The 16,481-nt window shown below is 45.5% G+C and overlaps 1 protein-coding gene across 1 annotated transcript; it reads left to right on the top strand.

The window, feature by feature from the left end:
- The first annotated feature begins 3,614 nt into the window (after positions 1-3,614).
- LOC142819671 (M1-specific T cell receptor beta chain-like) lies at positions 3,615-10,400 on the top strand. The gene is made up of 5 exons (XM_075908196.1): positions 3,615-3,752; positions 4,879-5,214; positions 8,909-9,220; positions 10,167-10,277; positions 10,357-10,400. Exons 1-5 carry the CDS (start codon positions 3,689-3,691, stop codon positions 10,398-10,400), a joined length of 867 nt encoding a protein of 288 aa, XP_075764311.1. The 5' UTR covers positions 3,615-3,688.
- The last annotated feature ends 6,081 nt before the right edge of the window (positions 10,401-16,481 follow it).

Here is a 16,481-nt window from a genome sequence, read left to right as displayed (position 1 = left end):
GGATGGTCTAGATGGTGCTTGGTCCTGCCATGAGGGCAGGGGACTGGACTCGATGAGCTCTTCAGGGCCCTTCCAGTTCTAGGATTCTAGGATTATCTCTGCATAATCTCCAATTATCGTCATTTAAAAAATATTATTTACATTTTTTTATATTTGTATTCTTAATTACTCCAATATATTAGTTCCACCTTTGTGCTGGTAGCCTGGGTCAGCTCACAGCAGGCCAGCACTGCTTTATTTATCTTTGCAAAAGCAGATACAGCCGCTTGAAGCTCCCATTGGTCACAGCCAATGGGAGCTGCAAGAAATGGCTCCATGTCCCTTGCCACTTCCAGTCACCGCCCCCTGCTGCTTCTTTGGCTGTGATTCCAGCCATTCGGTGCAGAGGAGGAAAGCCTCCAGGAAGCATTTTGCTGTGCTGCCCTATCCCCAGCCAGGGGAAGAGGGAAGGGAAGCAATATGCTCGGAGCCACTTCCAGCTACCCACTAAGCACACCCGTGGGCCGGATATGGCCCCAGCTTGCCTGACTCTATCCCACAGGGATTAAGGCTCTCCTGGAGCTTTGTGGGAGGAGCCTTCATACATACAATTTCAGACAAATACTTAAGCCAGGGCACGACTGTATTTGCTTGAAGAATCCCATTGAAGTAAATGAGATTACTCACTGTCATCACATGTATTAGTGTTTGCAAGACTACGGCTATAAATCTACAAATGTATCCTTTTTTTTTTTTTTTGCACACATGGGCTTAGATGATATGTAGAAGACTATACAGACGGAAAAATAAGGAGATATATTTAGATGTATATTACAAAAACATGTACGCTATTTTTTCCCCTGTGGTTCAGTGAGCCAGAAAGCTCATTAACAAAGGCTGGCCCTTGTGTGGTAAAACTGTTCGATAACAAACGATCACAGAGAACAAAAAATAAAGGCCTTTGTTGTGTGACAAACCAAAGAAGAGCATAAAGAAGAATCTGTCCATAGGCAGGTACAAATCTCCCAGCAGCCAGCTCTCAGTTTTGCAAATGGTTTTGATGCTCTCTGTACTGATATCCCGCTCCCACCAAAAAAGCCCAAAGAAGCAAAGAAGGAAGACCAGCCAACAGTTAAAAAAACCCAAACAAACCCTAAGCCCTCAAAACATTTCTCTGCAACGAACCAGCCTAACTAAACAAACCAACATGTAAAATAATAAAATCAAAACTATAAAAAACAAAACCTCAACCCCAAATCGAGATTTTATCTCCACTAGGGAGGAGAGCCAGAGACTTACTAAAGCCCACAAGACATTTTTCTATTCATAAACAATCAAATAGCTGCATAAAAAAATATATTAAATGCCGAGTGGTTCATTGCCAATTAGATTTATCACCTAAAATGAAAAACACACCACATCTTTTTAAAAATTAAACTTGCCTATTAATCATCCAGAGCTGCTTTCTATAATGTTTTACATTTTTATGTCCCCACAACAAAAGCAACAGACAATCTGTAGCAAAAACAACAAATGGTCTGGTAGCACTTTATAGACTAACGAAACATGTGGATGGTATCATGAGCTTTCGTTGGCACAGCCCACTTCTTCAGATGACCAGAGTTATGAGTTGGGGATATGAAAACTCAAAATAAATAAATAGGAGAGGGGAGAGAAAGAAAAAGGAAGGGGATGGGGGGTAGGAGAGAGAGCATCATTAAGTATCTGGAGAATGGGTACTTACACCTCAGCAGATAAAAATCGAAGTCAATAGATATCTACAACTGGAAGGATACGACTCTGAGAGCTGTTGGCACCTTCAATAGTTATTAAATAGGTTGAGTCCCCACCAGCCCATATCATGATTGAGTCCATTAGCATGTGAATTGAATTGGTGGATGAACTGGGATTCCAGGACTTCTCTGTGTATTTGGCTTTTAGAGCCGGTTTGTGACAAGACAGCCACTTGCTGTCAATCATGATATGGGCTGGTGGGGACTCTACTTAGATTTTTATCTGCTTAAGCTTAAGTACCCATTCTCCAGATAATTAATGATGCTCTGTCTCCTACCTCTCCTCCCTTTTTCTACCAGACCATTTGTTGTTTTTTCTGTAAGGGTATGTCTACACTACAAAGTTAATTCGAAATAACAGCTGTTATTTCAAATTAACTTTAATAGCGTCTACACATACAAAGCACTATTTCAAAATTAATTTGATATAGTGGAGCCTTTATTTTGAATTTGGTAAACCTCATTCTACGAGGAATAACACCAAATTCGTAATAGCTAATTCGAAATAAATGCTGTGTAGACATTATTTCAAATTAGGGGGCCTCCAGCCCTTCCCAGTTTCCCCTGGTGGCCATTCTGTGCCAAACCAGAAAAACGCCTCTCCTCTCCCCCAGCTCCAGGGACCTTAAAGGGGTAGACTCTGGCCACTGGGCATGTGCAAGAGCCAGGACTGCCAGCAACCGCAGACCCTGAGCCAGTGGCCACATGATGGCAGCCTGCTGTCCCCCACCCAGTTCCCCAGGGGCCAGCCAGGGGCCGTAGATGGCGCGCGCCCTCATGGACTAGTGCGGAGATCGTGGACCTCATTGAGGTTTGGGGGGAGGCCCCCAACGTCCATGATTTCCACATTAGGCAGAGGAAGGCGGCCGTCTATGGCCGCATAGTGGCCACCATGGCCAGAAAAGGCCACAGGCGCACCCAGGAGGAGGTGCACCTGAAGGTGAAGGAGCTATGGCAAGTGTACACCAGGGCCACCAGGGGCGGCGCTGCAGCAGGGGCTGCCACCTGCCCCTATTTCCACCCCCTCGACCAACTCCTGGGGGACGGGGCGGTCCGTGCCAGACCAGAAGGCAGCAAGCCGGGAGCTGAGGGCCCTTACCTGGGCGCACAAGACGGGCCACCACCAGCTGCCCCAGCACCGGAGTCAGCAGAGTCGTCCAGGGAGACCATACCAGGTAAGTGCCAGCACTGTCCCCTACCCGGGGGGGAGGCGGAGAGGGAGACCAGGGACTGCGCGTGTGGGCCATGCCTCCCACGGATCATGCAGCCACCTGCGCACGTACGAGCACGTGCCATGCCACCCTTAGGCTGGTGGCTTCTGCTGCGTGACACCCAAGGGCTGTGATCCAATAGGCACATGCGTGTGTGAAGATACCTGACACGCTCCCGACCCAGGCTGCACTATATATGGCATAAGGGCATAGGAGCAGTCTTGGGGCAGCTCCCAGTCCTGGGGAGAGCCCGATATCCTGACCATGGCCTCTGTGCAAGCACATCGGCTCTGACGGTGCAGGGCACGGTTGCCCTCACGTTGCAGGGGGGGCTGGGCATCATCCACTGTGTCCCCAGGAAGAAATGACCACTTCTCTTCTTTCTCTACAGCTGCACCAGCTGCTCGTGAAGAGCGCTCCCACACCCGCAGCCTCAGCAGGACCACCACCAAGCAGCAGGGGTACCGGGACCAGCACCTGGGGGCCCTGCGAACCCTGCACCACACCATCCAGACCTGGTTTGCCCTGCTGGTTGTCAGAGTCAGAATTCAAATGGGTTTGTTAATATCTCCTGGCCTTCTCCTTTGTCAGGCATGTTGCCCCCACAGAACTTTAAGAGGAAACATGACATCCTCCTCTCCACGTGATAAAGTCTTTCATCAAGAGATCCATTAGCTAGCAAGCATCTACCATTCTCACAGCATCATGACTGAAGAAAGCCAGAAAATGTCCTACCAGATCATTGGGATGATTCTAGTCTGTCTGCAGAGTAAGTATTTTAGCCTGATACTTCATGCTTGTTGTTTACCTTGCTACAAAAAATTACTTTCATGTGCAAAGATCTTCTGAACTGCGGGTAACAGCAAGAGGGACTGATGGGGAGAGCTAAACAGTCTTATGTTTTATTCTCCAACTGAAATCCTAAGAGAGAGAGAATGAAATAATGTGTGGAGCTAACAACCCCTTGAACACAGTTTCACCTTTTGGATACTGGAACGGGCTGTTGGTCAAAATTCAGGTCTCAGGTAAGCTCGTGTATTTTATGTTGGCATCAAGGGGCAGTACTTGTTTAAAGTAATCAGAAAGACAATTTTAAGCCTGAATGTCTGAGATAATAAAGCACTTCCTTCCGGGCAAGATTTTGATCAAATAACATTAATTTTATTGTTTTTAACTCTCATTCGAAGTTACCATGCCGTCTAGGACATCTGGGTTTTATTCACAATTATATCACTGATTTGTGGGACCATGGCTAACCCTCTTCATTTACCTGTGATAGTTTCTTCATCTGTACACGGGGATAATATTTCAGCGTCTCACAGGAACATTCTGAAGCGTAGCTTATTCACATCTGTAAAGCACTTTGAATATTGTGTGACAGGATCCAAGTACCAAATATTATTACGGTGACCAGAGAGGAAGTGGTCTGCTTTTTTGGGGAGGGGGATTATAGTTATGGATATAAGACAATGCCAATTTCCATCTGGTCCTAATAATATCAGTATGTCAGATCACAATAAGTATTATTTATTAGTATGGCTCTGAGGCTTCATTAATTGTGATAAGTACGTTGAGGAGAGATCGATGTAAATGTGCAAAGGGATTGATTAGTTTCTATACATACCGAGTGATTATTGTTTACGTTACAGCTATGCGGCACCTAACAACAAGGCAAAAATACTATACCAGAAAAAATATTTAGCAACATCTGTTTTAACTATATATAAGAAGGTTAAGAAAATAAACAACTAAAAAAAAAAGGTTCACCAACCTCCAATTTTTAAAATAATGGGTGGTTTGCTTACATTGGATGTGTTATATTGAATATATTGCAAAAGGTGAATCTCCTACAAGTGATTATTGTATTTGTGGGTTTTGTGCATTTCTCTTTACAGTGACTGCTTCACAGGAAGGGATCTGGATCCAACAGAGCCCGGCCCAGATTGTATTGGCCCCTGGAAATACTGCACGGATAGACTGTAAGCTCTCAACTAGGAGAGCATATGTATATTGGTACAAAGAGCTTCAGAATGGAAGTCTGCATGGGATTTTCCAGAGTTATAAGAATGCACCTTCAGATGGAAAATACTCGAGCGAGGTGAACGAGGCATCGGACACGTTTTCTCTGATTATCACGGACGCACAAAGAAACGACTCCGGGGTGTATTACTGTGGCCTAGCTGCATATGCATATCCGAACTTCGGGAGTGGGACCCGACTAATTGTCACAGGTGAGTGTCCAGTGGGTTGGGAAAATGTCATTCCGGAGGTCTGAGGGGTTAGAACAGAGCTGGAGCTAGGCATTTTAGCCCCCGCTGCCTGAGTCCTACTGGAGTTGCTGTCTCCTCTTGGTGATTGGATTGGCGAGGGAATGCCCCTGCCATTGTCTCCAGGCCTGATCCCCGAGAGCAGTCCCCCACTGAATGGCGAGCCACAGCGAGCCGTGTTGGGGCCAGTGGAGCTCGGCTGTGTCTTATTTCTCTCAGCCTGTCTGCCCCTGAGACTTTCCCAGCCAAGCTCCCCTGGGGAAAAAAACAGCTGCAGGGCTGAGCCGAGCTTCAAAACCCAGATCCCCATGAACCAGCCCTGCCGCTGGCACAGCCCATGAGCGAGCCCCCGGCACCAGCCTGTGCCCGGTTTCCAGAGTGGGGTAGCGGCACTGTGCTGGCTGGGGCAGCTCCAGTAGTGAACTCACCAGGGTGAAAGCTGGGGGGAGCCAGGACCCACCCCAGGACTCTTGGACAAAGGGTCAGGGGCCTGCAGGGGAGGGAAAGCACAAGGGTGGCTCGGGGCAGCTGCAGAGCATCTAAGGGAGGAGAGGCACCTGTGAAGCCCAGAGCTCTGGTCAAAGGGAAGCTTCCAAGGCCAGTATGGGGAGACCTCAAGGTCCCTGGAGAGCTTGGCAGAGCCTTTTGGACCCTAGTGGGGACCGAGCTGATGGAACAGGAGGGAGCTGAAGTGTCATTAGAGGAGGCTTTGGAATTAATTGATAAACTGAACAGTAACAAGCCACCGGGACCAGATGGCATTCACCCAAGAGTTCTGAAAGGCCTCAAATGTGAAATTGCACAACTATTAACTATGGTTTGTAACCTATCCTGTAAATAAGCTTCTGTACCCAGTGACTGTAAGATAGCTAACACAATGCCAATATTTAAAAAGGGCTCTAGAAGTGATCCCGGCAATTACAGACCAGTAAGTCTAACATCACTACCGTAGTAAAGAAGGAAATAGTCAGGAACATAGAAGAACATAATTTGTTGGGCAAAAGCCAACATGGTTTCAGTACAGGGAAATCAGGTCTCACTAAACTGTTAGGGTATGTCTACACTTGCCCCCTACTTCGAAGTGGGGAGGCAAATGAAGCATACCGAAGTTGCAAATCAAGTAGGGATTTACATATCCCACGCTTGATTTGCAAGTTCCCGGCCGGTCGCCATTTTAGAAATTCACTAGCCCGGAATAACTGCCAGAGTGTATACGCGGCAGTGAAACGGGAATCCGATTTAAAGCCCCTAATTCGAATTAGCTGGTAAACCTCATTGCAGGAGAAATACCAGCTAATTCGAGTTAGGGCTTTACATCGGACTCCCGTTTCACTGCCGCATGTAGACGTGGGCAGTTACTCCGGGCTAGTGAAATTCTAAAACGGCGACCAGCTGGGAACATGCAAATCAAGCGCGGGATATTTAAATCCCGGGCTTGATTTGCAACTTCGGTATGCTTCATTTGCCTCCCTACTTCGAAGTAGGAGGAAAGTATAGACATATCCTTAGAGTTCTTTGAAGGGGTCAACAAACATGTGGATAAGGGGGATCCAGTAGACATAGTGTACTTAGATTTCCAGAAAGCCTTTAACAAGGTCCCTCACTAAAGGCTCTTACATAAATCAAGTTGTCATGGGATAAGAGGAAAGACCTTTTCCTGGACTGAGAACTGGTTAAAAGACAGGAAAAAAAGGATAGGAATAAATGGTACATTTTCAGAATGGAGAAGGGTAACTAGTGGTGTTCCCTAAGGGTCAGTCCTAGGACCAATCCTATTCAACTTATTCATCAGTGATCTGGAGAAAGGGGTAAACAGTGAGGTGGTAAAGTTTGCAGACAATACTAAACTACTCAAGGTAGTTAACACCAAAGCAGAATGTGAAAAACTTCAAAAAGATCTCACAAAACTAAGTGATTCGGCAACAAAATGGCAAATGAAATTTAATGTGGATAAATGTAAAGTAATGCATATTGGAAAAAATAACCCCAACTAAACATACAATATAATGGGGGCTAATTTAGCTCCAACTACTCAGGAAAGAGATCTTGGAGTCTCTAAAGACATCCACCGATCCACGCAGTGTGCAGCAACAGTCAAAAAACCAAACAGGATATTAGGAATCCTTAAAAACTGGATAGAGAAGAAGATGGAGAATATCTTATTGCCCTTATAAAAATCCATGGTACACCCACATCTTGAATAGTGTGTACAGATGTGGTCTCCTCATATCAAAATGACATACTGGCATTAGAAAAGATTCAGAGAAGGGCAACTAAAATGATGAGGGGTTTGGAACGGGCCCCATATGAGGAGTGATTAAAGAGACTAGGACTTTCCAGATTGGAAAAAAGGAGACTAAGGAGGGATATGATAGAGGTCTATAAAATCATGAGTGAATAAGGAAAAGTTATTTTCTTGTTCCCATAATATAAGAACTAGGGGTCACCAAATGAAATTAATGGGCAGCGGGTTTAAAACAAATAAAAGGAAGTTTTTCTTCACTCAGCGCACAGTCAAACTCTGGAACTCCTTGCCTGAGGAGGTTGTGAAGGCTAGGACTAAAACAGCGTTTAAAAGAGAACTAGATACATTCATGGAGTTTAAGTCCATTAATGGCTATTAGCCAGGATGGGTAAGAAATGATGTCGCTAGCTTCTGTTTGTCAGAGAGTGGAGGTGGATGGCAGGATAGAGATCATTAATCATTAAATGTTTGGTTCATTGCCTCTGGGACACCTGGCATTGGCCACGGTCAGCAGACAGGATACCGGGCTGGATGGACCTTTGGTCTGACCCAGTATGGTCGTTCTTATGTTCTTATCTGATCTTTCCTTTCTGCCCATTTTTCCGTCCTCTGCATCTCTGTGCACTGGATGGCTGCCCCATCCTGGCTATAGCCCTGGTGCCAAGACAGAACCTTGGACTCTTACCCACCAACCACTTAAAGCCCCATTTTGGTTCTGAGTCATCAGTGTTCATGCCGAGAGGGAAAATGATCCCAGTAGTGGATGTCGTATCAGACTGTGAATCAGGAAAACTACTTTATCATCCTGCTGCGCTTGTCGCTCAGCAGGCTGCAACTAAAGGGGGTAATGAACTTCACTCGCCTTTGCAGAGTGTTTTGAGATCTATCCACTGTTGAGAGGCATGTTTTTGTGAGTCATTATTCTTCTCTGGCCTTCTGCTACTCGTGCTCCCTGGTTGTGCCTCCTCACAGCCACCTGAGTCTGGAGCGTGATGCGTCTTCCTGCTGGCCTTATGCACCTGTATTAATCTAGCTCTTTACGAGACCTTCGTTGAGCTTCCTGAAATGATTGCCACCTAGTGGCTTGCACGGGGAAACCTCGAACAGGGCAGCAGGAGTTGAATATGCGACTAGGATGCGGTAAAGAGGGGTCTGATTTTTGAGTCTCTACCCTCAGCAGGCACCCAGAACTCAGACCATCCAGGAGCGGTGGACAAAGGAGTGTAACAGGATGAAATTAATAAGCGAACTCCACCTTCATGCAAGGGAAGTCCCATTATTTAAAACATGGAGACTAGACTAGCCAATGCACAAGATAATGTATCCACGGGCAGGGGCAGGAGTTGGGGGAAAAGGGACCAGCTAAGCTATAACTGGTAGGTCTTTCCAATCTCTTGTTTCTGACTCTTTTAGATGCTTCTGAGCCAAGACTTTCTGTCCTGGTGCCCTCCACCCAGAAGGATGCTGAACGTCGCCAGAACGTACCCCTGCTCTTCCTGCTCTCGGATTCCACTCCCTCCTGGAGCAACGTTCTCTGGGACACAGGGGAGGGGGCATCAGTGGGCCAGACAGATTCCGGAGCCATAGACGGGGACGGGATCTACAGCGTCTGGAGCCTCATGACAATCCCGTACGATAGGTGGAACCAGGAGACAATCTGGAATTTTACAGTCAAAGACAATAGTACGGGGAGAAACTTCAGTGCTACCATGGTCAAGCAAACAGGTCCCGTATCGTACCCTATCTAACCTGCTCTCTTCTTTACACCGTGCTCATTGCCATCGTGTCTGGTGCAAACGTCACCTCAAGTCAGGGCAAATATACAGATTTAAAGGGTTACTGCAGTGCCAAAGAACTAAAATGAGGCAGAATGGGGACGGGGTATAAAAAAAACCACCTAGAACAGTGTTTCTTAAACTTTTTGAGATCATGGAACACCAAAAATAATATCTTTTTATGCAGAACACCCCTGAGCCTCATGGGCTGGACTCTGCCTGTTGGGGGAGGAAGTGGCTCCACGCGTAGCCTCTTTCCCTGACCTCGGCTGGCTCAGCAAAGCACTGCCTGAAGGCTTTTCCCAAACAATATCTATTAGGCTGGGTCCTCGTACGCTCTGCGGCGCAAGGGGAATTTTGGGGAAAATCGTTCTGATTCTCAGTCGGGGGCCATGTCAGTGATTATTTTGTTTTTGTTTTGCTTCGCTTCTCAATTTTCTGAGGCCCGACCAATTTTTCTGCGGGTCAACGGTTCCCAACCCAAAATGGTTAAACGATAGGCAAGGAAGTGAACTCCATGAGACCTACAACAGGCCTTTGCTCTCTCTAACATTTATGATGCTATGATGTTCCCTAAACCGATTTTCATTCTAAATCCGTTTAACTCACCACAGACCTCAGTGGGACAGCGATTCTCAGACTGGATCTGTAATTTTCAAGCTGAAATAAATCAACCCTTGTGGTAAAATAACTGACAGTGCAGGCAGACAGAATAAATAAATACACACACTTAGCTTACCTCAGATGATTAGTGGCTTGAATCCAGCACCAAACAGTCATATGGGCCCCAAAGGCCACCTCCAGGAGAGGCTTCACTTCTGATGACACAGACCCCATGCCTTTTAATGGGATTTTTCTACTGCTCGGCACTGAACATTATTCTCCTCTCTCTGCAGATGAGGCTGGGAAAGGAAACTGCAGTTATGTGTTACTTTTTGGCCGGTTTTGTATTTTCCTTGTCATCATCCAGCTGATGATCCTGCTCTTCAGGAAACGACTCATCAGAGGTAACTTGTTTATAACCCTATCTGCTACAGAACAGCCATTCATCCCATGTCCTGTAACCGTCCTTTCATTCTCCTCCAGCAGGGAGAGCTGTGGAAACAGAGAACCAAATGCCCATGAGGTAAAGTGTTTTTTTCAACCACAGGCATGTCAGAAAGATACACCCGATTATCAGGGTATTTAACTAGTTCTCCTGAGCAAATCCCGACACTGGTGTCTACAGTCCAACTACCTGATTTCCTCAGAAGAGTCACATGTAGCTGCTCTTCATTTCCTTCTGTGTGTAGACAGAAATGGCATTATATGGTTTTAGAGGGTTAGTGCTCTGAAGCTGTATCTTAAAAAAAACTTCAGATGAAGAGGTGGGTTGTGGTCATGAAAGCTCATGATTCTTTTGTCGGTCTCTATGGTGGTACAGGACCACTCATTGATTTTTATACTTTGTAGGGTTGCCAGTGTAGAATTGTTATTGTATAGGTTGAACCTCTCTAGTCCGACACCTGGCCAGAGCCAAATCAAAGCATTTGCCAGATCCCAGGAGGTCAATATTGTCTAGCAGCATGACTCACACTTCCACTGCTTACTGGGTTCTGAGAAGACATTTAGGGGTAAATTAGAGCTAAAGAACAACACAGAACACAGAGAGACAGGACCGGTGGCTGTAAACAAACTTTATGGGACTGCAGGAAACGCAGCCACATCCACAATAAGTGAACATCTGGCTAACTACAATCATGCTAGACCATGGATTTACCAGATCAGGAAGTGACGGACTAGAAATGTTTCAACTTGTATAATTATGTTTCTACATATCTGAGGGGGGCGTCACATCACTGGTGGATGAAAGGCTCTGTGAGTTTTACATAGACCAAGAAAAATAATCTGAACACATGATTATACACATCCAAATGTTGCTCTAATTTCCATGGGCATAAATTGAGAGTTACTCCCCATCGGCATTAGTGGAGTTACTCAGATCCTCACTGGCGTCTCATAATTCAAAAACAGAGCAATTGACAGCCAGCAAACTTTTTTTTTAATCACACTGAGGCCCAGTCTGGCATTAAAACATTTAATCCTTCTAGGAATTTTGCAAAGAGTGAAAACAGGAATTTAGAATGGAATGGCTCTGAAGACAGATTCTTGTAGCAGATGCCCCAATACAAGTCTAGTTCTATGGACTGTTCTGGGGTAACTGAGATGAGTATTTATCTTGTGTTTACAACTGCAATCTTTAGGGCCACACTTTTCTGTCATTTGCAAAACCCCATTGACGCCAGCGCAGATTAGATCCAAATCAAACCTTTTGTCTATAAAACACCTCTACAAAAAGTTCTACACTCTACACATGAAGTAACTCCATTGATTTCAGAGGAATTGCTTTACTTTTATATCACTGAGAGTAAGAACTGAATTTGGTTTCCTGTCTTGTTGTCTAAAAAATGGTATTGGCTAAATGTATGACATTATAGATTCACATTAAAACTATTAATATCTAGTATAATCTTTTTCTGTTCCAGACTGAATACGCAGCTGTGAGGTACAATAAATGAAAACTCCTTTTTTAACTAACGTGGTCGGACAAATTTATTTCTAGGGTTTTTTGAAAAGCACTGTACAAGAGGAAAAAATGAAAGTGAAAGATAAATTCTGAGTCTAATTTATTACTAAGGTGTGAAGTGGTTGGGCTTAAAATATAACTTGTTGTAAATGTATCTGTCTCCAAAACCTTTTTGTCACCACATATTTGAAGAAATGGGGGGTTTTTTGGTTATAATTGAGAATTACTTGTTTTATTATCCCCACATCCCGCATCATTCTTGTCTGTGGGAGCTTTGCCCTTGACTTCTATGAGCATAGGATCGAACTTTTAAATGGGATTGTTTAACAAAGGAGATTTGATCCTATATTCCTTCTGCCCCCCAAAGTCCCACTGAAGTAGATGGGAGCTTGGAGTACACCGGAAACAGAACAGAGCTTTAAGATTTATGACGTTTCATAGATTTATGATGTTCGCATAGAGAGTATGATTGTTAAGTTTGCAGATGATACCAAGCTGGAAGGGGCTGCAAGTTCTTTGGAGGACAGGGTTATAATTCAAAATGATCTGGACAAACTGGAGAAATGGTCTGAGGTCAACAGGATGAAACTCAAAAAGGACAAATGCAAAGTGCTCCACTTAGGAAGGAACAATCCGTTTCACACATACAGAATGGGAAGTGACTGTCTAGAAGTAGTCCTGTTGAAACTGGTTTAGGGAGTCATAGTGGACGACAAGCTAAATATGAGTCAACAGTATGACGCTGCCCCTGTCTTAGGGGAAATACGGCCTCCCGGCCTAGTCCTTAGTACACAGGCTCTGAGACCTAGTCCTTTAGCCGAGCCCCCACTTGCCAGGATTCAGGGCAGGAGGGGTAGGGGGGCCTGGTCCCTCCCTCTCCACCGGGCTGCGACCCAGGGCCCTATCAGTGGCGGGTGGCTCCCACCACTGGCTCGGCGGGGGTTCCTCCCCGCAACACGCCGAGCCCTCAGGGGTTTTTCCAGCTCCCTGCCCTGGGTCACTTTCTACCCCCTTCTCCCATCCCGTAGCGGTCCCACCTGTCGGCATGAGTCGGGTGGCTGTTGCAGCACTTCCCCAGTCAGCATCGGGGTTGGCGGTGGCTGGTCCAGTGCCTGGGTCGCGGGGGGTTGGCCTGCGGCTCCGTCGTTGGGGTGGAGCCCAGCTTGGGCCTGGCAGCAGCATGTTCAGCGGGCCTGGCGGCTCCTTCTCTGGTGGTCTGGTCTGCAACTCGGGCAGTTGGGCGCTAGCTCCAGCTTTGGCCGCCGTCTGCCCCTGCTGAGCAGGCCTGCAGCGTTTTGTACCTTGGCTCCCCTGGGAGCATGCCCAGTAGGGAGGTGTGAGTGGGGCTCTCTCTGCCCCCGGCGCCAGTTGGTTTCCCTGGGCTTGAGTGCGGGGCGGGGCCACCCCATCATAGATGGGTTGGATTAAAGGGGTCCTTATGGGGTTGTCACCCAGTGTGTTGGTCATGCCACTGAGCCAGACCCCCTGCTTTCTGGAGCTCCCCTCCACCCTGTCCTGCTGGGCCAGACCCTCTGGTCTCCCCCAGCCAAGGCACAGAGTTGGAGTTATCGTACCCCAACACAGCAACACAGATGCTTAACTGGCTCAGCTCTGGGAGGGCACAGCTGTAAAGTCATTGATAACACACAGGAAGACAGCCCCAAAGAAGATCAAAACCTCAATAAATACATTTTACACAGAGAAAGCTTATAAGTTCACCATCTTTATCAATGAAAAAGATATGGTGGTTACTCTCCCCTCCCCGACTCCGGATAAGAATTATTTACGTTTGATAAACCACATAAAAACTGCAGAAAAAACACCAGCAAAGTCAGTGCAAAGAAAATTTCACACAATGACTTGTTTATACTGCCCTACTATATATTTGAAAGGCTTTATGCATCTGTCTGTGTGTCTGTCCATCTATCTGTGAGGCTGTTTGCTCAAGAATTCCTCCTAAAAAGCAAGAACTAGGACCACCGAATTTAATACGCAGCTTCCTTTTATCATAACTTAAAGCAAGGTCAGGATTTGGTTGTGCCAGAATAAAAGGATGTGCCTGGAATCTGATTGTTTTTCATAAAATGGAAAGGGAGGGGTGTGGTAGGAGGGACAGTTATACTGCTGAGTGATCACAGGGGGCACCAAAGGGCCAGAGATGGGGACTGGGAGAGCTATAACCTCATTGGGCCAGCAAGGTGCAGGGGTGGAGAAAGGGCAGCTATCTGTTATATATTTCAGAGAGTTTATTAATTTGTGTGTGTTTATGTGTTTCTGTCTGTCCCCCAGCTGGCCCCCAGCTGGCCCCTCTCCTAGCTGTGCCTGCTGCAGCCGCTGCAGCCATGGAGAGGCACTTCTCATCTGGCCCCAAACTGCTATGGTGAAAGAGGGCGGGGATTGTCCTCTCTCTTAAGGGCAGCCTACACCTGAACCACCCTTCGCCAGCCCCACCCCAGACCAATGATTTAAATGAGGAAAACCAAAAATTGTTAGAGTTAAGAACCCGAGTAATGTTGGATAAGTCTCCCAGTAAGGACAATATTTATATTCCAATGATTAATTTTATAATTACATGGTGAAAAATTAGAAAGTCTGCAATTGTTCAGTAACTGTGTTGTGACACTTTTACTTTTATGTAGGTTTAAGGTTAAGTAGGTTTCAAGTGAGTTGAAACTTGGGAGTACACAAGTCAGACTCCTCAATGGCATGCACTTGCCTGAAAAGATTTAGAGTCACTGTCATAGGGGACAGAGAATGCAAAAGCTATTGCACCATATGGTCCTGTCTTATCATGGAAGGCATGATATGGCCCACATAGCCTTCATATATACAATTTCAGGCATATAGCTATGCCAGGGCACGACTGTATTCGCTCTAAGAATCCCACTGAAATCAATGGGTATGTCTACACTACCCCGCTAGTTCGAACTAGCGGGGTAATGTATGCATACCAAACTTGCTAATGAAGCCCGGAATTTGAATTTCCCGGGCTTCATTAGCATAAAGGCGGCGCCGCCATTTTTAAAAGCCGGCTAGTGCGAACCCCGTGCCGCGCGACTACACGCGGCACGGGCTAGATAGTTCGAACTACGTAGCTATTCCGAACTATCTGTACGCCTCGTGGAACGAGGAACGAGGTGTACAGATAGTTCGGAATGGCTACGTAGTTCGAACTATCTAGCCCGTGCCACGTGTAGCCGCGCGGCACGGGGTTCGCACTAGCCGGCTTTTAAAAATGGCGGCGCCGGCTTTATGCTAATGAAGCCCGGGAAATTCAAATCCCGGGCTTCATTAGCAAGTTCGGTATGCATACATTACCCCGCTAGTTCGAACTAGCAAGGTACTGTAGACATACCCAATGAGATTATTCACAGTCAGCACATGTATTAGTGTTTACCAGACTACAACCATAAATTTACAAATGCATCTTAATTTTTTTTTTTTTGCACACATGGGCTAAGATGATACGCAGAAGATAAGAGAGAAAGAAAAATAAGAAGATACATTTAGATGTACATTACAAAAACATGTACGCTATTTTTTCCCCTGTGGTTCAGTGAGCCAGGAAGCCCATTAACAAAGCGTGGCCGTTGTATGGTAAAACTGTTCAACAACAAGTTATCACACACAACAAGAAAATAAACAGCTTTGCTTAGTGACAAACAAAACAAGAACAGCAAGTAGAAACTGGCCACAGGCAGGTGCAAATCTCCCAGCAGCCAGCTCTCAGCTTTTGCAAATGGTTTTGATGCTCACCACACTGACACCCCGCCCCCTTCAAAAAAGCCCAAATAAACAAGCAAAGGAAAATGACCAGCTAACTGTAAAAAATAAAAATAAGAAAAAAACCCTAAATAAAAATAAAAATAAGAAAAAAACATCAAAACGCTTTCCTGCAACAAATCAGCCTAACTAACTAAACAAACCAAACTGTAAAAAAATAAAATCTAATCTATAAAAAACAAAATCCCAATCCCAAATTGAGATTTTATCCCCACTAGGGAGGAGAGCCAGAGACTTACTAAAGCCCACAAGACATTTTGCTATTTCTGTTACTTCTACACGTCAGGTACTCCGATATAGTAGGTGTGCGGATCATGATAAAACCTAGAGATACACAACTGATCTATGTTAAAAATACTCAACATTCTGGATTGCGGCTTGCCATTAATTTTTACACTATAGGGACACACACTTCAAAGTGTGTCCAAAGTGCAGTCGGGTCAATTTTTCAAATATAGAAGAAATGGGATGTGGAATTAGCCCTTTTCTTTCCTGGAAGGTCCCTTTTGGGTGAGAGAGCATATATATTAGCTGCAGCAAACACTCTTGCTAATTAAAAGCACAACAATTCTTTGTGTGGGGCTGAGATATTCTAACAAAGGGGTTTTGCATAGCAGATTCCTATGTATCAAATGAAAAAATGTACTCCTAAAGGTTCGGCTATTCCAGCTGGCCTTTCTAAAACTTGTCAGAAAAGCCTGGACCCTGGGTAGGGACTTTTTATCACAGAAATAAAAATTCTAATGCCAATAGTAGCTGTAAACTTTCCCTTCACTTTTAATATCCAGCGGACTTTCATTAGCGAAGATCAATTTGATACAAAAGAAATTCAACTGAGTAAAATACTTTCCATTTCCTTAAG

Source organism: Pelodiscus sinensis, chromosome 24 (genome assembly GCF_049634645.1).
Source record: "Pelodiscus sinensis isolate JC-2024 chromosome 24, ASM4963464v1, whole genome shotgun sequence".
NCBI lineage: Eukaryota > Metazoa > Chordata > Testudines > Trionychidae > Pelodiscus > Pelodiscus sinensis.
Note: the sequence above shows the minus strand (reverse complement) of the source record. Positions and strands in the feature narration are given on the sequence as shown.

Excerpts from the sequence above, each read along its gene's own strand:
- LOC142819671 (XM_075908196.1), top strand. The coding sequence starts at position 3,689 with ATGACTGAAGAAAGCCAGAAAATGTCCTACCAGATCATTGGGATGATT. Across the intron at positions 5,215-8,908 it reads GACCCGACTAATTGTCACAG|ATGCTTCTGAGCCAAGACTT; the intron begins GTGAGTGTCCAG and ends TGACTCTTTTAG. Across the intron at positions 9,221-10,166 it reads TACCATGGTCAAGCAAACAG|ATGAGGCTGGGAAAGGAAAC; the intron begins GTCCCGTATCGT and ends CTCTCTCTGCAG.